Source organism: Hemiscyllium ocellatum, chromosome 4 (assembly GCF_020745735.1).
Source record: "Hemiscyllium ocellatum isolate sHemOce1 chromosome 4, sHemOce1.pat.X.cur, whole genome shotgun sequence".
In the NCBI taxonomy this organism is placed as follows: Eukaryota; Metazoa; Chordata; class Chondrichthyes; order Orectolobiformes; family Hemiscylliidae; genus Hemiscyllium; species Hemiscyllium ocellatum.
The window spans coordinates 129,145,831-129,171,269 of NC_083404.1; the positions used below are offsets into that span (position 1 = coordinate 129,145,831).

Below are 25,439 nucleotides of genomic sequence, written 5' to 3' on the forward strand. Positions count from 1 at the left end.
CATGGAAAAGGCGCCTGAATCTGAAGATAAAGTATTGTAACCTGCAAGGTTATGGACCAGGTGCTAGAAAATTGGATTAAAATGGGTAGCTAGTTTTATTTTGGGTAGAAGCACACACACAGGTAGTCCGAATAATTTGCTTGAACATTACACTGGTTCTACACGTGCCAGCACCCTACATCAGTTTCTGTATTAAGCACTCACACCTCTACTTTATTGGATTACACCGGGATATACAATTTAACAATAAAGCACCATATTGCATGACTTCCAGTCAGCAATATTATAAAAACGGCACATTGGCAAGCAGTCCCTGTTGTATGAGCTTCACATTTTGCTCACTAGATCAACGATGTACAAAATTAAGAATCGTGAAGGTAGTGATTGTCAGCTGTGGCTCTGTTAGTAGCACTCCTGCCCCATATCACGAGATTCTGGATTTACGTTGTGGTCCAGCTCTGGAATGGAAAAATCAAATCTGATGCTCCAATACAGTATTGAAGAGGCTCTACCTGGTGACCTTTCATCTATGCTGTACAGTTCTAGGACTCTATGAATTGAATTGAATTCATTATCACGTGTACCAGGACACAGTGAAAAGCTTTGTTAGATCTATCTGAAAGATAATAGATGATCCCTGGTATGGATGGACTGTCTTATGAGCAAAGCTAAATCAGGTTGGACTCTACTCATTGGAGTTTAGAAGAATGAGAGGTGATCTCACTGAGATATGTAGGATTGTTAAGGGGCTTGACAGGATGAATGCTGAGACAATGTTTCTCCTCCTGGGTGAGAAGACCAGAGGGTGTAGCCTCAGAATAGTAATGCCAATTTAAAAATGAGATAAGGAAGAATTTATTCTTGCCAGAGAGCTTGGGTGGGAGGCATCCTTGTGTCTCTTTAAGGTCAGGATAAATAGATTCTTGCTCAGTTGTGGAATCAAGGATTCTGGGGAAAAGGCAAAAAAGGGGAAGCTATGATCCTATTAAATGGCCCAACAGCCTCCTCCTGTTCCTACTTGTTATGATCTTATCCTGCAGCACTATTCTGAAGAGCAAGGGGGTTATCCTCAGTGTCTTGGCTAGTTCATTCCTCAATCAACATCACAAAAACTGTATTTGATTTAACATTGCTGCTTGAGGTATCTTGCTGTGCACAATTTGGACACGTTATCTACATTAGAAGTGATTACACTTCACAAGGAATTTACTGGCTGTAAAGCACTTTGAGATGTGGGCATGTAACATTCTATAAAAGTGCATGTCTTTTTTTCAAAAATTACATCAAAACGAAGAACATAATAAATGGAAGATGTAAACTATTTTGTCTTTCAAGTTTGCTTCACCCAAGTTCATGGTTGATCTGATTGTAGCCTCAACTGCACTTCCTGCCTGCCCCAGACCACTGACTCCTTTGTAGACTAAAATTCTGTCTGAGTCTTAACCATGACCAACCACCACTGTTCTTTGAAGCAGAGAATTACAAAGTTTAATAGCCCTCAGAGGAAATCCCACTTCATCTCCATATTAAAAGAAGATCCTTGTTCTGAAATAGTGCTGCCTGGTTCTGGACTCGCATGTAAAAGGAGTCATTCTCTCAGCGACTCTCTGGTGAAGACCTGTCAGAATGTTTTTCTGTTTTAATGAGATCACTTTCACTCTACAATACACCCTTGAGTCGACAGTGTGATGCTGGAAAAGCGCAGCAGGTCAGGCAGCATCCGAGGAGCAGGAGAATCAACATTTCAGTCAAGAGCCCTTCATTAGGAAATACACCCATGAGTACAGGCTCACTCTCTTTATAATTTTCTCTAAGGTATCCCCCACTGTCCCAGGACATACCTACCAAACCTTCTGAGAACTGTCTACAATGCAAGGATGTCCCTTCAGCAGATCAAACCTGCATAGCATACTCTCAGTGCAGTTCCACTAACGTCCTAAACTGTTATAACAATACTCCCTACTTTTATGCTCCATTCCTGCTTGCAATAAAGGATACCATTCCATTTTAGCTTCCAAAATATTTGCAGTTCCTGCATGCTAATGTCTTGTGAGTCATGTAATGAGGATACCCAGATTTCTTGCCATTTAAATAATATACTGCTTTTCTAATCTTGCTGCCAAAGTGGGCAATCTCACTTTTCTCACATCACATACCATTGGCCAAAGTTTTGCCCACTCACTTAAACCTGTTTATATCCCTTTACAGTCTCTTTGTGATGACTTAAAACTTGTTTCCCTACCTGCTCACGAGGTGGGGCCTGGCAGCCGGGTCAGACAGGGATGGGGACGTGGACAGGAGGCAGTGTTGGATGGTGTGGGGTGGGGCAGGTTTGGACAGGGTTGTTTGGGTAGACAGGAGGGCAGAGGGGGTAGGGTTGAATGGGCAGGGTATCGCGCGCAGTGTGCGGCTACCTAGTCTCCTGAACGGGGAACGGACTTAGCCAGTGCTCGCTGTGTCAATCCCATTGAACTGATTTTTTTTGGGGGATTGTTCGGCAATGCTGCAGGTCCCTTACACACAAGGGTGTGTCTGCTCAGAAACAAACCCTGAGACAGAGAGGGGAAGCAAGACAGACAGAGCGGGGAAAAAGGAAACTTCAGAAAACTGAGCCCCGGAGGAGAGGAATTGTATCAATTAACCGAATAATCAATTATCCGAACAAAATAGTTCCCATTCATCTCATTCCGACAATCGAGGTTCCTCTGTATTTCTCCAAAACCCTGAGCTCAAATCTTGTGCAGTAACCTTTTGTATGTATGGCACCTCTCAAATGCCCTTTGGAAGTTCAAATACATTGCAGATACTAGCATCTACTAATGCACCTTGCTTCTTAATCTATAGAAAACACTAATAAATTGGTTAAACATGATTTCCCTTTCATGGGCACCTATGAAAACACCATTCTAGAATTCCTTTTGCTAAACTTGCATTAATTTACAATGTCACAACACACACTTTGCACCTCATTAAGTGCTTAACAAAGTGTAGAAATAGCAGCCAGATTACAATGAAAAAAACAGGTATTAGTTGAAGGATAAATCCTGGCCATGGTACACAGAGAAATCTGCAGCTATTCTTCAATAGAGTAATGGAATTTCTTACATCCACCTGAGATAGTAGGCACGTTCTTGGTTTAACATCTCACCAAACATTTATCCCAATACCATCTTGTAATCTTTGATGTGGCATCTTATCGGGTGCCTTCTGAACATCCAAACGCACTATATCTACTGGTTATGGAATCAAATTAATAAACAAAGCCACAAACTCACAGCTAAAGAATGTTTTCTTTTACTAGAACTTATTTTGAACCCTCACTGCTAAGAACCATTTTCTATTTACCCAAGTGAAACAACTTCCCAGTCCATACCATTATTTTTTCCAAAAAAAACCCACAATTCTCATTAATCTCATTTAAATCAGCCGATGTGTTGGAACACCTAAGTTTAACCACAAAGGCTGACAGCCAGCACGTTTGACTTTCTATTCTTTTCAGTGATCAATCTTAGCCACAGGTTCTTGTGGCACACTGACAAAGTCCCTGTCTCTGGGCCAGGAGGCCTGGGTTAAAGTCCCACCTGCTCCAGAGATGCATGATAACATCACTAACAGGTTGCTTAGAGAATATCTATCAATCTTAGCCAGAGGCTCTTGAGATGCAGTGGCTGTGCCCCTCCCTCTGAGCCAGGAGGCACAGATTGAAGTCCCACCTGGTCTAGACAAGGGTCATCACACCCTCAAACAGGTTGGTTATAAATATCAATCTCAATCACAAGATTGCTTCAAAGGGAAATGAGAGCCAAATGCCGGAGATAATATTGCACTAAGATATTGTTGGAGCACTCTTAACTTTGAATCAGAAGTTCAATCCCATTGTTGTGGCTCTGTTCGCCGAGCTGGGAATTTGTGTTGCAAACGTTTCGTCCCCTGTCTAGGGCCTCCTGTGAAGCGCTTCTGTGATCTTTCCTCCAGCATTTATAGTGGTTTGTCTCTGCCGCTTCCGGTTGTCAGTTCCAGCTGTCCGTTGCAGTGGTCAGTATATTGGGTCCAGGTCGATGTGCTTATTGATTGAATCTGTGGATGAGTGCCATGCCTCTAGGAATTCCCTGGCTGTTTTCTGTTTGGCTTGCCCTATAATAGTAGTGTCCCAGCCGAATTCATGTTGCTTGTCATCTGTGTGTGTGGCTACTAAGGATAGCTGGTCGTGTCGTTTCGTGGCTACTTGGTGTTCATGGATACGGATCGTTAGCTGTCTTCCTGTTTGTCCACGGCACACCCATGGGCTCACCCATCTCTGGACTCATAGCAGAAGCGGTAATGCAAAGATTAGAACAAACAGTCTTACTGCAAATTCAACCCAAACTCTGGGTCAGATATGTGGATGACACCTTTGTAATCATTAAAAACACAGAAATAGAGAACACACACCGGATCATCAACGCCACACTCACAGGAATCCGATTCACGAGAGACGAAGAAAAGGACAACCAACTCCCATTCCTAGACGTGATGGTACAGAGAACACCTAACAGAGAATTCAGCACAAAGGTATACAGGAAAGCCACACACACACACAGATCAAGTCCTGAACTACGAAAGCAACCACCCCAACACACACAAAACAAGTTGCATCAAGACACTATTCAAAAGGGTTGCTGCTGCAAATGTGTTGCTGGTCAAAGCACAGCAGGCCAGGCAGCATCTCAGGAATAGAGAATTCGACGTTTCAAGCATAAGCCCTTCATCAGGATCCTGATGAAGGGCTTATGCTCAAAACGTCGAATTCTCTATTCCTGAGATGATGCCTGGCCTGCTGTGCTTTGACCAGCAACACATTTGCAGCTGTGATCTCCAGCATCTGCAGACCTCATTTTTTACTCGACTATTCAAAAGGGCCACAACACACTGCAGTACACCAATGTATTCGCCAAAAACGGATACCCGCACAATTTCATCAACAGATGCCTAAGGGAAAGACAACAGAACGAGGACATGCCGCAACCCAAAGGACTAGCATACATCAGGAGCATTTCCGAACTGACAGCCAGACTGCTGCGACCACTAGGACTCATAACAGCACACAAACCAACAGCCACTCTCAGACAACAACTCACCAGGGCAAAGGACCCGATATCCAGCATGAGCAAAACCAATGTAGTGTACAAAATCCCATACAAGGACTGCACAAAACACTACACAGGACAAACAGGAAGACAGCTAACGAGCCACATCCATGAACACCAACTAGCCACGAAACGACACGACCAGCTATCCTTAGTAGCCACACACGCAGATGACAAGCAACATGAATTCGACTGGGACAACACTATTATTATAGGGCAAGCCAAACAGAGAATAGTCAGGGAACTCCTAGAGGCATGGCACTCATCCACAGATTCAATCAATAAGCACATCGACTTGGACCCAATATACCAACCACTGCAGCGGACAGCTGGAACTGACAACCGGAAGCGGCAGAGACAACCACTATAAATGCCGGAGGAAAGATCACAGAAGCGCTTCATAAGAGGGCTCCCAAGCACTGAGGATGTCACCTAGACAGGGGACAAAACGTCTGCAACACAAATAGTGGGCAGCACGGTGGCATGTGGGCGGCACGGTGGTACAGTGGTTAGCACTGCTGTCTCACAGCGCCTGAGACCCAGGTTCAATTCCCGACTCAGGCGACTGACTGTGTGGAGTTTGCACGTTCTCCCCTTGTCTGCGTGGGTTTCCTCCGGGTGCTCCGGTTTCCTCCCACAGTCCAAAGATGTGCGGGTCAGGTGAATCGGCCATGCTAAATTGCCCGTAGTGTTAGGTAAGGGGTAAATGTAGGGGTATGGGTGGGTTGCGCTTCGGCGGGTCGGTGTGGACTTGTTGGGCCGAAGGGCCTGTTTCCACACTGTAAGTAATCTAAAATTCCCAGATCGGCAAACAGAACCACAACGAGCACCCGAGCTACAAATCTTCTCCCAAACTTTGTTCAATCCATACTAGATGAATTTGTATATAATCTAGCATGCTGTACCAGTGCAGATTGGAATAAGTACTGCACTGTTACAGATGCATTGTTTTAAGGCATTAAACTGAGTTATTGTCCATTCTCTCCTCTCCTGTGAACATAAATGCTCCTGTAGCACAATTCAAAGTAGAGCAGGGAGCTTTTCCAACTCACATTCTTCTCTTAAGTTCACAATATTAAAACAGATCATTAGGTCAGTTATACAGACAATGCCGGAGAAATTCGACAGGATCTGATAGCATCTGTGGAGACAGAAAGAGAATTAACATTTCAAAATCTTCAGAACTGTTAAGTTTTCTTACTGAGGTGTTATTTAGGTTATATAACGCCAGTCATCTTGTTGCTGTTTCTTGGGACCTTGCTATGCACAGATTGGTTGCAGTTTTCTCCATTTTACAACAGTGACCATGCTTCAAAATAGACATCCTGAGGTTGTGAAGGTGCTGTAAAAATTCAAAGGTTGGCCTGTTCACAGAAAGGAGGAAAAGCCTGTTAACAGGTGACAGCCCTGGCCATTCTGACATATTTGCCATTTAAAAAAATTTTTAAACTGGGCTTAGAAGGTGAGAACACTGCAGTCTGAACTTGATTATTTCAACTACTGTTTGCACAGAAACACATGAAATAACGTGTTTCTAACAAAACTTAAAATTTCTTAGCAAATAATTACTTAACCATTTTATTAAAAAATGTAACTTTTTCAAACATTTCCTTTGGACTGAATATAGGGACAAGTAGCTGCTCAGAATGAGGAAGATTGGGTAGTTTACCAGTCAATCACTCTCGGAGCCTGCCCTGCACAAATGTCTGGGATCGCAAACCATCAGTATCATGTAACTATTCTCCACACCCTGCATTTTGTTGTTGGAATAATCCATTTATCAAGAGTCTGCTGCAGTTTTGGTCATCATTTTACTGTGGATTGTACTGACTTTTAGTTGCTAAGTAAATAAGTAGTTTTCTATAAAATAGACACAGGATGGATCCTGCACATATTTCCCTGCAAGAGGGTGGAAAGGTCATGGGGCTTTTGAAAACATTTCCAAGAGGATCCCAGCCACAACATGGTGAATAGTCCAATTAATATTTCCTCTCTCCAGTGTGGAAAAGAGATTTTGGGGTTTTTTAATGCTCATTTGCAGCCCAGATTAAAGAAATAGACTCCCATTGGTAGAAATCGTTTTACTGTCACCGTACTAAGTAACATACCCAAAATAACAATATGGTTTAAATACTATGGAATGGTCTCCACTTTAGACATAAATACTTATTCTAGGGTAAATAGTGCCCAGTTCCTTCTCAAATTAATTTGAGTATTGCTGAATGCAAAACTCACCATGAACCAATCAGTGTATTTTGGGCAGGGTTTTAAATTATTATATATCCCTTGCTGATTTTAAGAATGGTAAGTAGGTGTGGTTTGATTAGTTCAGCTGAATCATTGGCTTATCACAAGAAAAATCTTAAGGTAGAATTAATTAAGTTGCATGGATTAATTACCATTATTAAATTGCTCACCATCATGAATAGCTCAATCTTAAAATAATGAACACATTTTTAAAAAAAAACCTTGTTAGATTGGGGCAATGAGGTCCTTAGCAGTTTGGTTTTTAAAAACCTAAAATTTTTAAAATACGCTTATTTATAATGATGATGCCTAAAAGAGCCATCTTAAATTCTCGAGTCTCCCCAAGTGTCTATAAACAAGTGCAAGCTGTGGAAAGTCCCACTGATAATTTACTCATCAAGAGCACTGCTAGATTTCTGAACAGGACTGGCTTCTGATCACAGCTCATGCTCAGCATTTCATGACCTTTTGCACTGGGTTATGCATCTGTTGAGTGAAAAGGAAACAGTGCAAGAGAACAGCAACTCCAGGTCCTTGTTTTTTTTTAAAAAATGACACATTCTAAAAGTATGACAATTTTTGTACATAAGGAAAAACTATTGGTATCATTCATTACTTTTTTCATTTTGTGGTAACTGTACATAATGTTTCTGGAAATGGAAGGCCACATTTTTCACACATGGTCCGTAGACATTTTTCATACTCTTTATTCAGTTTAGCAGATTCTTGCAAAGCATATTTTAAATCTTCAATTTCCTCAAAGAAACCCTGCATTTCACAAAGAATAATCAAATTAGTCTAAGCAATGTAAAAATTCAGAAGTCACATTTAAAATATATCCTTAACATGTTTATTACACTTAACTTGAAGTGACAATAAAGCCCCTCTGATACTAGCTAATTCAGTTTTGAACATTCAATTGAACTGTTTGTTGAAGTCACACAACTTTCGTTCTAAAAAAGTTCAAAAGCATTGGGATCACTGTGCATTGGAATTTGATCATAAATTACACAGTAAATGGTTAGGGCACATATTCTTATGCCATACTAAATATCATCCACCGAATGCAATGGCATTCTGACAATTTAACCAGTGCTAGTATTACATAGCCGGGAGCAGGTGGCACTTGCAACCAGTCTTTGGCTCAGGGGTAGGGATACCTCTTGACAATTTTTTGTTTTAAGTTAAGAGTGTTGGGGTGAAATCATCATTAGCTCAACAATTTCTGATTTACTGCAGAAGATGGTTATGGTTGTTCAAAGCCAACGGTCTCACTGCAGGAGCTCCTCAGGTTAGGTATTTTCTTCATTAACCTGTTCAGAGATGTCATCTCTGGAGCAAGGAGGGACACTAGCATTATACCACAAGAGAATCTTATAACATATCTAGATATTTTCCAATCAGATTGCTCTGACATGTGATAACAATCCTTTGGAGCAGGGAGGATTTGAATGCAGGGCTCCTGGCTTAGTGGTGTCCCTACCACTGTGCCACAAGAACCCCTCATAGCCTATGCCCATGAAGTAATGTGGTGATGGCCACATCAGACAAGATGTCAATGAAATAACTTAACCAGTTGAAGAGGATTGCTCAACTAAATAAAGCTTACAACAAATCAAGAGCAAAATAATACCTTGTCTAGTCCAGCTAGCTCATTTTTCAGATTACGTCTCTCTTTTATCAGTTTGTTCTTATCCTTTTGCAGTCTTTCTATCTCCAGCAACAACTCTACGGAAAACGACAAATATTAAAAGGAAATGACAGGATTGCAAACATGGGGAGTAAAACTTGTTAAATTAGTCTGTTTTTATAGTCCCTCTTTTAAGACTCTTGCTCGAATTTCATTGGTTTCACAGGATTTCCTTTGAACTGCTGTTATGAAATAGAAGAGTGTCACCCAAGCAAATCTCCCTCAAGTAATTTGTCTGAATATCAGAATCTGACCACCTTGACCCTCTGCTTGGAAAAATTTAGTTCAGATCAGAAATTAAATGTACATTTGTATTCCATATTAATTTCTTAACTGTTTTTATGAAAGGTAAAGATTATCAGAGCTGTAAGATAGAATACAATTTTAATATCAGAGAGATGTGGACATTATTTTAATAGAATGCCCCACTCAAAAGTAAAACAAGAACACATACTAATGGATACGTATTCTGGAATTTTGTAAGCTGTTTGGTAAGTGAGAAATGATAGAGTACTCTTTATGCTGAACCTGTATAAGAAACCATTTAGATCACAACTGAAGCACTGCTGTGGATCTGGCATAGACAATGGCCCTGAACTGACCTCTGGGCAATTAGGGATGGGCAATAAATGCTGGCCTAGCCAGAGACGGCCACATCCCATGAACACATTTTTAAAAAAAATTCTGGGTGCCTCACCTTAAGGAGGATGTGAGCGTGTTGCAGGGTGTGGAGAAGAGGTTTCCTACAGTGGTTCCAGGGATAATACACTTCAGTTACGAAGATTGAAGAAGTTAGGGGTTAGATAGAATACATAAGCAAAGATTATTCCTGTTCATGAACAGACTGAAGATGAGTGGACACATATATAAGGACATTTGCAAAAGAAGCAAACATGACTTGAGAAAACATTGTTTTGTGCAGCAATAGAATCTGCAACACACAGCCAGGAAATATAGTGGAGACAGGCCTAATCAAGGCATCCAAGGAATAATTCCTTCTCTGAGGGTGATAAATATATGGAATTCCTTCACACAGAGGGATTTAGAGGCTGGTTCATATGCAAAGCTGGGAGAGACAGATTTTTAATCATCAAAGAAATCAAGGGTTATGGGAAAAGGTTGAAAGGTTGAGGATTATCAGGTCAGTCATGATCTCACTGAATGGCGGAGCAGATGTAGCGAACTGAATGGCCTACTGCTGCTCCTACAGTGGCAGATAATTACTTAAATCTAAACAATCATTCGGAGAGCTAGTAATGACAGAACGAACTGAATATCCCTCATTAAACTCCCCCATCAAATTCCCTCACCGTATTCCATACTCAGTGGTCTGGCAGGCATAAAATAGACAGATATCCAGGGCTTGATTAAATGCTGTTGAATGAGGCAAGGGAGGTAATGGCAGGGGAGATGGCAATAGTTTTCACTTTCCTCTCTGGTACACTTGGACAGGACAAACAAGGCATGGGAATGCATGAAGAACTATAGTATCTTGGGAGCACCAGGGATCAGAGGGACCTTGGTGTGCATGTGCATTGATCCCTTCATCCTCAATGTGGTTGGACAGGGAGATAAAGTGGTTAAATAGAATATGGAATAGTTGCCTTTTACTCTCTGAAGTTTAGAGTTTAAGAGCAGGAAGGTTATGGGGAAACCATATAAAATGTTGGTTGGGCTACGGCTAGATTAATGTGGGCCGTATTATAATACACATTACAGCATGGATGTGACAGTATTGCAAAGGGTGCAAAGATTTCCTAGGATGCTGTTTGGCTGGACAGTTTCATTTATAAAGGCGAGATTAGATAGACTGAGGTTGTTCTCCTAGGAGCAGAGGAGACTGAGGTGAGATTTGATTAAGATGTATAAAATTATGAGGGGCATAGACACAGTAGAACAGGAGGGAATAATGACAAGAGGCCATAGGCTTAAGGTATGGGGCAGGAGGATTAGAGGGATGCGAGGGAAGATTTTCTTTTACCCAGAAGGTGCTAGGAGTTTGGAACTCACTGCCTATAAGAGTAGTAGAGGCAGAAACATTCATCACATTTTAGTAGTACTTAGGTACACATTTACAATGTTAAGGCTTACAAAGCTATGGGCCAAGTGCTGGAAAAAGGGTTTAGAATAGTAAGGTTTCTGGCTGGTCCAGACTCAATGAATCAAAAGAGCTTTATTCTGTGCTGTAGATCTCAATGACTATGTTCTGAGGATTGGGCTAGATGGGCTAAACAATTACAATTACTGAATGTAAATTAAACTGCAAGACTGCACAAATTACACAGTGTGACTCTATAAGGTTCAATTCAGCTAGTTCAGGAAAGTAATGTGCTCCAGAGGGTAACCTTTCCTGCACAGAGCATGGTGCACATATGGAATGAGCTGCCAGCGCAAGTGGTGAAGGCAGGTATAGTTACAACATTTAAAAGGCATCTGGATGGGTATATGAATAGGAAGGGTTCAGAGGGATTTGGGCCAAGTGCTGGCAAATGGGACGAGGCCAGACTGGAATGTCTAATCGGCACAGACAGGTTGGACTGACTGGTCTGCTTCCAAACTGTATAACTCAAAGTGGTTAAGGGCTCAATCTGTGCTCTATACTGAGATTGCAGATCTCAAACTGAGTGATAATGGGTTGTCACAAATGACCTCACTGCCACAAAACACTGTGGATGGGTGGGTGGGAGAGGTGCAATTCCCAGATATTATTCCTATTCCCTATCACCTATCAAATGATGTCTGCTAGAAAGTAGGGATGTCATTAGGACAAAGTTAGCAAAAGAGCCCTGTCTATGATACTTCCTGCCTCTCACAGTTAAAACATTCTCCAGTCGTTCACTCATAGATGATGAAAGGCCACTTGAGCCAGTATATGAGAAACTAGATGTCTATATAAGTTAACATCCACAAGAAGAAAGAAATATCAGTTAAAGCCTCACCAGTGTGGATACAGTCAGATGAGCAGCATCTCTTGCCCTCAGACTGGTGTTTGAGAGATGTAGTGCCATGCTCTGGTGTTGGTGTCCTTCGTCTCCTCACTGTGGGAGGGTGTTCCAGCTGCTGAATTCTTTGTTTTGACGTCACAAGCTGCAATTCTAACTCATGAATGTTCATCTGGAAGATGCAAGAGTGAGGAACCAAACATTTTACACTGTGCAAACTGCAGGATTAAGTGAAACAAGAATAGCAATGAAAGAGAAGTGTTTGTCTATTGTGTATCATACTATCTTTCTGGGGTTGTAGCACACTCTGAATCAAAATTACAAGAAAAGAAAATCATGCAGGTTATTAAATGAAAACTATTTCCAGGTTCAGATAATGTCACGTCCATACACAAATTGTAACACAGTATACATTTACCTGGCCTATTGCTTTCATAAGTTTTTACATAAACATTCACATTAAACTTATATATAAACATCTTTTGTGCATTTTCCAATATATGCCTGGTTAGCAACCATGTTTGAAATCATAAATCCCTTTAAATAAAAAATCCTTTGTATCTTAAAAGGACTTCAATAGTCTGAGGTGATCACAGTTATTCTGAAATTACTGAGAGTTCACCAAGGATACTGTGGTGCAGCCAACAATAAAACCCACCACAGGTTTAGTCAGAGACTGAGATTTTGTTACAGTTTAGACCGAGAGCTAGGGAATGGTTTTTCATAACTGCATGGACGACTGAAAATATGTGCCATTATTTATCACTGACAGTTAACTTATCTAGTTAATGTTCAACTGTCCAGAGATTTATTTTCTTGGCCGTTATCTGATAACAATGTTAATTTAGCTTAGATTCAATTTATTGGCCATAAATTATGGAATTCCCTTCCTAAAGCTTTTTGCTTCTCCTCCTTCTCTATCTCTTATTTAGTGATACTCCTTAAAACTTATCTCTTTCGACAAAGCTTTCGGTGACCTTTCCTACCAAGTATCACAGTGTAAACTTTCTGAAGGTGTTATTAATTGAGAGCTAACTGAAATAATCTGTTGCTGAATCTAAATATAGTATTTCAACACGAACAACTAACCGTGGTATAAGCAAAGGTCAGGAAAGAATATCACTTACAATCCAAAGGTTATCCTAGAAGACATAGGTTGTAAAAGAAGGTAGTAAACAACATTGTTCAAAGAGGCCTAAAGGTTTGGAAAAACTTAATATGATCAATTAGCTGAGTTGGCAGCAAAAGAAACAAATGTAAAAACTCACTAACCAACAGGAACATGCGCAGCAAATATCAAAATCTGTCTTCCTAATACCTATTAAAGAAAATCTCTGCTCATGCTGTATGTTTGGACAAGAAAAATAATAGCGAAGGAAATATTACCTTCGGTGTCCACTACAAACTCTTAACTTGTCAGCAAAGCCACCTTTGGCAAGTGCCTGAGGCTGAACTAGAATGTGCACAGCTTGGTGTCATGCTTGACTATTTTTACCATGAGTAAGACCACTCTCTTCCAATTCCATAACGTTCTCACTTTCACCTCTGCCTTAGTTTATATGCTACTGAGATTTTCACTCACATTTTTGTTCGGTCTAGACTTGACTCTGTTGCAATCCTGACTCACCTCTCTTCTTCCAGCCAAGTTATCCTAAACTTTGCTGCCGATATTCTAGATTGTAACCAGTCCCAGCACTAAGGTTTTCTCTCATTTTTGTTGTTCCTGCACAGACGTCCTTACAGTGCGCGCAATATATTTAAAAGAGAGTGGAAGTCACACAGTGGATGATGACAGGAGAGAGCACGAGGATTTCAAATGATGTGCAGCCACACACACAACTTACAGGGAACACTGCCCATCACTTCTGTGCTTACTGATCAATACTGGCTCCCAGCCTGCCAATGTCTCCATTTTAGAATTCTCCTTGCCCTCAAACTCCATTATCACTTTTTAATGTACTGCTCCAGGCCTCTCGGGCTGTCAGTGGGCTTCCAACTCCGGCCTCTTTCTCATTGCAGCAGTATAGGTGACCGTACCCTCACCTGCTGAGATGCTTAATTATTAGACCATTAAAAGGCCACAAAATGTAGGACCAGAAAGTACGCTATTCAGCCAATCAAGTTCATGACTGATCTAACAATCCTCAATGCCACTTTCAAACCTTTAACCCTTTATTCCCTTACTGATTAACTATCTGCCTCTCTCAACCTTGAAAATAATTAACGCCCCAGCTTCAACACTCCTCTGCAGGAAAGAATTCCGCAAGTTCACGACCCTCTGAGAAAAGAACTTCTTCATTTCTGTCTTAAATGTGCAGCCCCTTATTCTGGGCTATTGCCCTCTGGTCCTAGACTCTACCAGAATGGGAGACAACCTTTCCGTGCCCAGTCTGTAAAGTCTCCCAAGAAATGTACGTTTCTATAAGATCGTCTCACAGTCTTCTACATTCCATCGAGTACAGGTCCAATCTATTCAACCTCTCCTCATCAGACATTCCTTCCGTACTGGCCAAGTGAACCTACTCTGGACTGCCCTAATGCCAGTAAATGTTTCCACAGATAAGGGTTCTAAAATTGTTCACAGTATTCCAACTGGGATCTGACCAGTGCCTTAAATTATTTTAGCAAAACCTCCCAACTTCTGTACTCCATTCCCTTTGAAATAAAGGTCAACACCCAGATCCCTGTGTCAACTGGCTGCTGATCTGTGCTCGCCTTAGACTTCGATCTTGGCCACGGTCCGGGTAATTAATGCTATCATTCCATCTAAATTTGAACATTTAAGACCAACTGCGCTGCAAAGTGAATGCCCTGTCGGAATACATGGAACAGCAGCCGGAGCAGTGGGATAGTCAATCTCACTCCTCTTCCATCTCATCAGTGATTCACTGTTTGAGGAAGGAAATATAGTTAGGAAATATAGAAAGAGAATATATGGGAAGACAATACCCCAACCACAGTTATTCCCTGGAGGAGAGACAGTGAGGAGAGCCAGAATAGGCTGGGGCTGTTTTCCCTGAAACGTCGCAGGCTGAAGGGTGACCTTATGCAGGTTTATAACATCATGAGGTAAATAGTCAAAACCTTTTCTTTGGGGTGGGGGAGTCCAGAACTAGATGGCATAGATTTGAGGTGAGAGGGGAATGATTTGAAAGGGACCTAAGGGGCAATTTTTTCACACAGAGCATCATGTACGTATGGAATGAGCTGCCAGAAGTAGTAATGGAGGCTGGTACAATTACAGCATTTAGAAGGCATCTGGATGGGTATATGAATAGGAAGGGTTTAGAGGGATATGAACCAAATGCTGACAAATGAGACTAGATTAATGTAGGGTATCTGGTTGGCATGGACGAATTGGACCGAAAGGTCTGTTTCCGTGCTGTACATCTCCATGACTCTAACTTTCCATTTGCCTTCCCTATTACACATTGAACTTGAATGACAATGTTTTGTGATTCATGGATGAGAACTCCCAAATCCCTTTCTGTAGCTTTCTCCAGTCTTTCTCTATTTAACTAATATTCCGTTCCTCTAATCCTCCTGTTAAAGTACATAACTTCACTTTTCCCCATATTATAGTCCATCTGCCAAGATTTTACCCGCTCACTTAACCTGTCTGCCTTACCCTTTATAGCATCCTCACCAACTGTCTTCCCACCTATTTTTCTGTCATTTGCAAATCTGGCTATAGTACATTCTCATTTCTCATCCAAGTGATTAATATATCCTGTAAATAATTGTGGCTGCAGCACTGGTACCTGTGGCTCACCATCAGTTATATGTTGCCATCCTGAAAATGCTCCCCTTAACTCAACTCTGTCTTCTGTAGTTAGCCAGTCCTCTCTGTTAATATATTTTGTCCAACACCATGGGCTCCTGTTATTAAGTAGGCTAGTGTGTCACCTTATCAAATTCCTAATGCATTACTTCCATTTCTTTCCTGTTATCTATCCCATTATCCCCTCAAAGAACTCGAGTAAATGTCAGGATGAATTTCCTATCAAAAGGCCACGCTGACTCTGCTTGATCATATTCTGTAGTTTTAAATGCACTGCTATTATATCCTTTATAATTTACTTGAACAGACACTCAGTCCACACATTCCTGCCCTAACCCTCTGCTGCTCACTTTCTTCCAGTAAGATATTCTTTAAAACTCTGTCAAGGGCCAGGAGAGAAAACCAAAGTGACAACAGAGAACAAAAAGGTCAGAATGGAAATCCTGTCGCAGAGAGGAGCAGAATTTATTCAAGGAATCATACTGAGAGTGAGTTAAACAAGCAGATGTGACAGCGAGTGTTTAACTCACTGCTTAAAATGACATCTTTGATTATCCTAATCCATCCACATGTGGCTCAGTATCAAACTTTGTTCAATAATACTTGTGTAAAGCACCTTGGGACATCTTGCTATGTTAAAGGTGGCATAGAAATGAAAGCTGTTGTTATTGTTGTTTACATATATCATGGACATAAACCATCATGGTGTCTCACAAAATAAACAAATAAATGTTTGGTAATTATGATTTCCACCCATTCTTCTTCCATGTGATTCCCATTAACCATATAAAGAAAAATAAATATCTCCAAATTCAGGCTAATGGTCAAATATGTCCTTGAACAGAACTACTTTTTATGTACGGTCAAAATAAAACATGGCTGACATAAACAAGCTTCCAGTTTCATGTTACATCAAACTAGGTCAGCTGAGACATTCAAGAGGATTCGGGATGATTACTTGGAGATAAATAACATGTAAGAATATGCAGGGGAAAAGCAGGAGATTGGCAATAGGAAATTATGCTCATTTGAAGAGCTGGTGCAGATGCAATGAGCTAAATGGTCTCATTCTATGCCATAATACTTCTAAGATTGTGAAATTCAGCATGTCTTCAATCTTCTCACAGGTAAAGGCTTGTCAATTCCATATCATCCCAAGCTGTCAATATTTCAGGTACAGATAGCCACTTGATAATGAATGAAACATGATGCAGTTGTGATACAAAAATGCAGAACTCACAGTGAGATTAGAGATGATTTCACTCTGCTCCTTGTTGGTTTTAATTTCTTTTTCATAGCGTTTCTGTAGAGCGTTATACATCTGTAGCAGTCGACTGTTTAAACAAAGACATGATATTTAGTCCAGTATCGTTATTTCTGAAATAACACACTCCTCTAGGCATTAAGATTGAACCATGTAAAATGAAACTGATGTCACATACAGGTTACAGAGGATTGGAGTAACAGGAGAGAAGTGAATACCCAACAAACCTGGAAGATTTTACAAATTTAAATCGACCATGAGTGCTCCCGTAGTTTGGGACATCCTAAAGGTGCTGTGACACATTGATACAGTTAGTAACTTACTGGCCACCCTGAACTACTGTGCTCAACCATCACGAGAAAAAGGAAATCATTGATCCGTCACCTTGCTGCTGCTTTTGAAATGCCCATGGCAGAGAACGGTTGCTGGAGTTCCCGAAAGAAGTCAGTGCTCTTCAAAGCAGTTATATAGGACAATAATTAGAGACTACACAGTACAATTTACTTCTGCATACTAAAATGCTTAAAATAAAAAATCAACTTGAAGAAACATTGGGGCATAACATAAACGTGGTTAAGAAAGTAGCCAGAAAGGCACATAACCAGAGGAGGTGGTGCATTTGGATGTTAAAATGGTATTTGCTAAGTTGCAACATCACATGGTGTAACAGCTAAGACATCACCATGGATCAAAGACTGGTTAGCTAAAAGGAAGCAGACGGTAGAGGGAAATTTCCTTTTTCACTTTGCAAGCTGTAACTAATGGAATGCCATAAAGATCACTGGAGTATCAACAACTTTCAACCAATATCAATGTCAGGGAGTAGGAGTGGCAATGGCCTAGTGGTATTATCACTGGACTGTTAATCCACAGAGCTAGGTAATGTCTAGGGACCTGGGTTCGAATCCTGCCACAGTAGATGGTGAAACTTGAATTCAATTTTTTAAAAAATCTGGAATTAAGAGTCAAATGATGAGAACAACTCTTTCACGCAGAGGAAGTGGTGCAGGTTGGTACAATTATAACTTGTGGGAGAAAGTGAGGAATGCAGATGCTGGAGATCAGAGTCGAAACATGTGGTGCTGGAAAAGCACAGCCGGTCAGGCAGCATCCAAGTGTCAGGAGAGTTGATGTTTTGAGCATAAGCTGTGCTCGAAACATTAACTCTCCTGCTCCTTGGATGCTGCCTGACTGGCTGTGCTTTTCCAGCACCACACCTTTTGACAATTACAACATGTGAAAGAAATCTGGATCGGCATATGAATCGGAAAGGTTAGAGGGATATGGGCCAAATGCTTGTAAATGGGACTAGGTTAGTTTAGGATATCTGATCAGCATGGACAAGTTGGACCAACACGTTTGATTGCATGCTGTACATCTCTATAACCATGAATCCATTGTTGATTGCTGGAAAAACCCATTTGAATCATTAATGTCCTTCAAGGAAGGAAATCTGCTGTCTTTGTCTGGTCTGGCCTACATGTGGGCCAGTTAGGAATGGGGCACTAAATGTTGGCCTAGCCAACAACACCGAGATCACGTGAATGAATTTTAAAAATCAGACCAAATTGACAACAGTACCAAGGTAGGTAGCCCAGAGGAGGTAGAGAGTCTGCAAATAGATTAAGTCAGTGGGGGAGAAAATACAGATAGTGTATCACATGGGAATATATGAGCTGCTCCATTTTGCACAAAACATACAAAAGCAAAATACTACTGAAATCAAAAGAGGTTTTGCAAACCTTGTGGGTCGGGGCATCGGGGTATCTTGGTACATGAATCACAAAGTTATATGCAGGTATAGCAAGGAGTCAGGAAAGCAAAAGGTTGATTGGTGTTTCATGCAAAGGTTACTGGAGTAACCCTTCATCCTGGGGGATGATAGGGCAGAAACCGGGTGGATGACAGGGTGAATAACCATTGGGATGACAGGGTGGATACTGGGGGGGGGGCAGACAACGACAGAGCAGATACTGAGGGGGGGGGGGGGGGGGGGGGGAGGGGGGAAATGACAGGGCGGATATTGGGGGGTCTGGCAGGGAGGACACTTGGAAGATGACGGGGCGGATGACCGGGGAGGTGACAGTGTGGATACTGGTGGTGGGGGGTTGACAGGGCAGATGCCGGGCGAATGACAGGGCAGTGCACGGGGATAACAAGGCGGATACCAGGAGGATGATGAGCAGACACTGGGGGGGGGGGGGGGGGGTAAGGGAAGGGTAGATACCAGGGTGATTGCAGCATTGGGTGGGTACCAGGCGGATCATGGAACAGATACTGGGAGAATGATGGACAGACTGGGGGGGGAATAACAGGGTGGATCCCGGAGTCGGACAGGGTGGACACTGAGGGGATGGCGGATATCAGGGGGATGACAGGGCAATACCAGGACAATGGCAGGGCAGACACTGATTTGGGGGGGGGGGGGGGAAGAGGGTAGAATGAGAAGGTGCACACCAGGAGGATGACAGGGCTGACACTGGGTGCGGGGGGGGGGGGGGGGGGGGGGGAAGTGGAATTAGAAACCGGAAACTAGGAGCTTCCAGGTTCCATTCCGATGTGACCTTGTTGGATTTAAAAATGAGATTAAGGGGGAGATCCAAGATGGCGGCGACTCAGCAAGTCTGAGTCTACAGAGCCCTTCCCAAAACCTGGGTAAAGTGGGTTTCCTGCCCCCACCACACTTGCCAAACCACCCAAAAAATTTCTTTAATCTTAATTAGCTGCTGAATATTATATTTAAATAGTCTAATACTGAGTGGATAATGAGTAAATCAAAGGGACCCCGCAGCTCTCAGAAAACAAAGACCCCTCCCCCACCCTCCTCTCCTCCGGCTGCAGCTGATGTAAAAACAGGCCTTGTAGAGATGATTGCCAGACTGGAATCGACACTCGTCAATTTCATCGCAGAATCCCGACAGAGATGGAATGCATTCAAAGAAAAGCTGCAGAAACAGAATCAAACTATCGGAGAATTGCAGGGCCGAGTGGAGGGGGCGGAACTAAAGGCCACGACCTCCGAGGCTGCAGCTCAAACAGCTGCAGAACAGGTGCGAACCCTCGAGCAGAGAGTCCGGGCCTTTGAAATTTACATGGATGATATTGACAACAGAAATAGGAGAAAGAATATTCGGTTGCTGGGCCTTCAAGAGCAAGAAGGGAAAGGAAAGTTAGCAGTATTTCTGGAGCGATGGCTGCCCCAGCTTTTAAACCTGGGGGCTGAAACCGACCGGGTAAGGGTGGAGTGGGCCTACCGGGTCGCAGCACGCGGATCTGGCCCAAACCAGCGCCCACGCCCGGTCCTGTTCCGGCTGCAGAGTTATAGGGAGAGGCAGATACTCCTGGATGCCTCCAGAAAGCTTGGAAAGGATCCTAAAGCTATGATTCATGAAGGATCCAAGATTATGTTATTTCAGGACTTCTCCCCGGCTTTGGCACGAAGAAGGAAGGCTTTTGATGAGGTGAAGAAATGTTTAAGGGACTTAGATATTCAATACACCTTACGCTACCCAGCGACGTTATGCTTTACCCACGAAGGATCCGAGTATAATTTTAGATCATCGGAAGAGGCCAAGAAACTTTTAGACTCGGTTAAATAAATCGTAAGAGAGAATTTATGTTGGCTTGCCTCTCCCACACTCCGTGGGGAGAAATGGATACTTTATTCTACTTTACTTTTGCCTCTGGGAGCGGGGTTGTCTTCCTTGCTATGTTATTATACTTAACTGTAATCTGTTGGAGTTGTAATTTTATAGTTATGTGTGTTTGTACGTGGCATTGATGCTATTAGATATACTCAGGTATGGGTGGGGAGGGGTGGGGGTGCGGCGCTCACTGTTAACTCTAGCTCGGTATTATATCTAAATCCTATTAAGGAGCGCCCGGGTCGAGGGTGGGACACTGTTTGGGAGAGGATATGGTGGAACGTTTGAAAGGTAGTAAGGCCCCCTGAGAACAAGGGGGAAGATCTCCATTCAAACATGTTTAATTTTTTTTTGTTCTTATTGTTTGGAAATAGCTTCCTTTTTATCATACTGTTATGAGTGTATTAGAGAACATTTTCTCTTATTTGAAGGATGTAAGCGACGCAACTATACACTCTGGATGATTGTGGATTAGTTGAATTTTGATGATTATATATTTAAGATCTATTTTTATATTAATGTTTGTGCTTGAAAATTCTGCTTATTTTTGTAAATTTGTCAAAATGTTAAATTCCCAATAAAAATATCTATTAAAAAAAATGAGATTAAAAGCCAGGTTACATATAGAATTCTTAAGAATTTACTTGTTGGTGGAAAAATATTCGTACTGAGTTGCAAGACATAACTCCGAGATCTAACCAACAAATTCTCTGATTATGATTGCATATTTATTTGACAATTTTTGACAAGGCGTAGAAGCTGCATTAGCAAGCTATAACATCAATTATATTGCACATCATTGTCGAAACATTTCTAAAGATGACTTTTCAATTTGTAGAAAATGTTGACTTCAGACACCCAAATCCACAAACAGTCTTGATAAATGCAACTCACTTTCAGTACCCAACCAATATGTTGCCTGCTTTACATTTATGCAGATATTAAATGTAACCATCATCTTTCTCAATTACTATTTCTATGAAACAAGTACCTACTCACTGTGGACTTCATATGGATCAAGATCATTTTGCATTTATTTTGTGACAATCAACTTTAGTTCCTCCAAGGTTTAGCGTCTGCCTCAAAGTCGCTTGCAGCTTCAGAGACCCATGCAGGACAAATTATCACTGTATTTTACACAAATATTTAATTTATACTATTTCTTCCAAGGTTGCTGGGAACAAAGTAACGGTTCTGGTGGGGACAAGTAAAAGAAATGCTGGCCTGAATAATTATTATAACCCTGTATACATCTATCTTCTTTAAAGCAAAAACTATTTCTGGCCTCTTAGATCACTCACCCTTCATTCACTCTAAATTAAGACAAGGTTTGGTTGCCTCTTTCTGCTCAATACACAAATATTTTTGAAAACGGCAACGAAGATACTTACTTGTTCCTTTCATCTGCCTTTGACATATTGCCTTGTTTAACACCTCCTTTGTGCCATGGTTGTGGTTCTGTCTGTATTTGAGCACTTGGAAAACAGAATGGTGATGGTTAGTATTTGTTTTGTAACATCTTCTACATCATTGCAATTAAATCCAACAAGGGTTAGAACTAATATGCACGCAGCTTTTTTGCATTAACACTTTGTAAATAAATAACAGCTCATGCACAGATGCAGCCTACAGTGGTATATCCTCCAATTCCTGCACAGATATTAATTCCTTGTCTATTCCTATTATATCAGGCTCTTTATTTCACTACTTGTCAATTTCACAAAATGGTTGAAACCATTTTAAAAGGCGGTTGCTGCACAACATTAATTGCAAACAATAGAATTATTTTAACTTTTAGATTAGAGATGATGTCAACAAAATGTCATTTAAACAAACCAAGATTTTGAAAGCATGGTGTACAATTTAAAAAGCTGGTTAATCCAGTCAACAAACAATTCAAGAGGTTGTAAAAATTTATGGACACAGCTGGCAAAGCCAACATGTATAACAAACTCCTCTTGAAAGCATGGTGGAGAGGGGCCACCTTGCTGAATACAATCAAATGATCTGATTGACAATTTCACAAGCAGTTACAAGTCCACCGTATTACAGTACTACGGTCCTGAAGTCTCACATGGACAGGCCAGACAGGATGACATACTTCCTTCCTTAAAAGACATGTGACTAGGATGAACTTTAATTGGTTGGATTTGAAGTTAAGTTCCCAGCTCATTAGCCAGTCTCTGAATCACTAGTCCAGTAACATAATCGTCATGCTACCACACACCCAAGTTTTGTAATTGTGAGTTTTAGAATATGGTCAGCATCTTGTCCAGCAGGCTTCAATTTTCTTTCTTTTTCTGAATGGAATTTTGCTGTTGTAATATTTGAGGGTTGTTTTATACACATATAGATATAGTAATGTAGCAGTGCTTAAGGACTCCTACAGTATGCAAGAAAAACTAATTACTCTCTGGTAGTTACAAAGTCCCTCATCAGCTGTTGCATTTGCAGCTTTCCCTGGACTTCTGAGAGCTCGCGTTCCAATTGTTCATTTTTCAGCCGAAGTTTCTTCAACTTTCTTTGTATATGCTCGTTTTCAGCAAAAAGCTAAAGGAAAACATGGAAATGGGGTTAGTCCAAATCACATACAGCACAGCTAAAACCTCCTTTGAATGATGCCTTTGTAACGTCCCATTTATTACTTGGAAAAGGAATCTGTGTTTTCCAACAATACGCTTTCAAATTTCTTGTTTGGTGATATGAAACCCTATTTTATTTCTTAACCTACATTTGTTCCCAAGCTACATCCTGACTCTGAGATCACAGACGTGTCTAATCTTTAGCTTCCCTCCACCATTGAGACCTGGAGCCAACACATTGGAAATGTGTTGCAGTGCTCCTGTGACACCTCAACTTTTCCAAGCCTTCTACAGTTGACAATTCAGCAATGATCAACAAGATCGATATTTTGTCTTTTTCCACCACCATTTCTCAACAATAATGTTTTAACATTCTGCCACTTAATCAAACCTAAAGACAAAAAATTTCAGTTTTAAAATTTACAAATGAAAACTCTGGGAAAAGAATGTAATAATCCCATAGACAGGCGGCACTGTCCTGCCTAAGAACACATCAACCACAGAAAGATCTGCAACTATTCTGAGCACCTCCAGCAGGTGGAGACCAAGTACAAACAGTAGAAGGAGCTGGAGAAAACAAACTGCAGTAATTATTGAGGTACTGTCCACCACTTTGAATCCAAAAATATACTGATAAGCATAAGTTAACATTTTCAGTCCAGCCACCCTTCTTCAGAACTGGATCCAAACATTAACTCTGATTTCTGTCCACAGATGCTGCCAGACCTGCTGAGATTTTCCAGCAGTTTCTGTGTTTGTTTCTAACTTCCAGCATCCGCAGTTCTTTTAAAATACACCAATTTTTGTAAAATCCGTTCACAGGATGTCAACATCACTGGCCAATATCATTTATTGTATCCGTTGCTCCCGATGCGGTCTCCTCTACATTGGAGAGACTGGACGCCTCCTAGCAGAGCGCTTTAGGGAACATCTCCGGGACACCCGCACCAATCAACCACACCGCCGCGTGGTTCAACATTTCAACTCCCCCTTCCACTCTGCTGAGAACATGGAGGTCCTGGGCCTCCTTCACCGCCGCTCCCTCACCACCAGACGCCTGGAGGAAGAACGCCTCATCTTCCGCCTCAGAACACTTCAACCCCAGGGCATCAATGTGGACTTCAACAGTTTCCTCATTTCCCCTTCCCCCACCTCACCCTAGTTCCAAACTTCCAGCTCAGCACTGTCCCCATGACTTGTCCGAGCTGCCTCGCTCATTTTCCTCCTATCCACTCCACCCTCTCCTCCCTGAACTATCACCTTCATCCCCTCCCCCACTCACCTATTGTACTCTATGCTACTCTCTCCCCACCCCCACCCTCCTCTACCTTATCTCTCCACGCTTCAGGCTCTCTGCCTTTATTCCTGAAGGGCTTTTGCCCGAAACGTCGATTTTGCTGCTCCTCGGATGCTGCCTGAGCTGCTGTGCTCTTCCAGCACCACTGATCCAGAATCTGGTTTCCAGCATCTACAGTCATTGTTCTTACCTTAGCCAGTACTTACTACCCATCCCGAACTACCGTGCCGGCAGTTAACTGTCAATCACATTGCTAGGGGTCCGAAGCCCTCCCTGAAGGACATTAACAAAATAGTTGGAGTTTCCAACATTAGTTTCATGGGAATTCCTGGATATTTATTGAATTAAATTCCACTGTTTGAGATTGAGGGATATGAACCACAGTCCCCCAGAATATTAACAGGGCTCTAGATTAATAATTAAACCATAATGTCACTATTACATCCTCACTGTGACTTTTATAAAGACATTATTTTATAAAGAAAATTGCACAGGTCTAGGCCAGTGGCCCCTTTCCGGGAGTGTCGCCCTGGGCCACTCAGACCCCGGCCAACACAGAGTGATACCGCCGGGGGAGAGGCACGGAGACCCGGCTGCCCGTTTAGGAAACTGCCCGGACTTCACTCACTTGGATACACCTGTGTACAGGCGGCATCGCCATCACCGCCGGCACTCACTCCCACACACACTCAACCAAGCTCCAAGGTGAACGCCGCCGTTAGCAGACATCGAGCGCCCCCTGTCAGCGGGAGGACCGAGCAGCTCCCCCTGTCAGCGGGAGGACCGAGCAGCGCCCCCTGTCAGCGGGAGGACCGAGCAGCTCCCCCTGTCAGCGGGAGGACCGAGCAGCTCCCCCTGTCAGCGGG

At 42.0% G+C, this 25,439-nt stretch overlaps 1 protein-coding gene across 4 annotated transcripts; it reads right to left on the reverse strand.

Annotated features, from left to right (window-relative positions):
- LOC132815100 (centrosomal protein of 290 kDa-like) lies at positions 1-25,300 on the reverse strand. Of its 4 annotated transcripts, XR_009644626.1 has the most exons (9): positions 25,202-25,300; positions 23,105-23,244; positions 22,086-22,169; positions 17,027-17,120; positions 12,003-12,177; positions 9,007-9,101; positions 7,990-8,141; positions 6,328-6,490; positions 1-458 (listed from the first exon to the last, which is right to left on the reverse strand). XR_009644626.1 is itself a non-coding variant. In XM_060823860.1 (8 exons), exons 1-7 carry the CDS (start codon positions 25,232-25,234, stop codon positions 7,995-7,997), a joined length of 768 nt encoding a protein of 255 aa, XP_060679843.1. In that variant the 5' UTR covers positions 25,235-25,300; the 3' UTR covers positions 5,486-6,267; positions 7,990-7,994. The 4 variants fall into 4 exon arrangements, 3 of the variants coding, with proteins under 3 accessions (XP_060679843.1, XP_060679842.1, XP_060679844.1); XM_060823860.1 differs by lacking the exons at positions 1-458; positions 6,328-6,490 and adding an exon at positions 5,486-6,267; XM_060823859.1 differs by lacking the exon at positions 1-458 and having other exon boundaries at positions 5,486-6,490.
- Between the last annotated feature and the right edge of the window lie 139 nt (positions 25,301-25,439).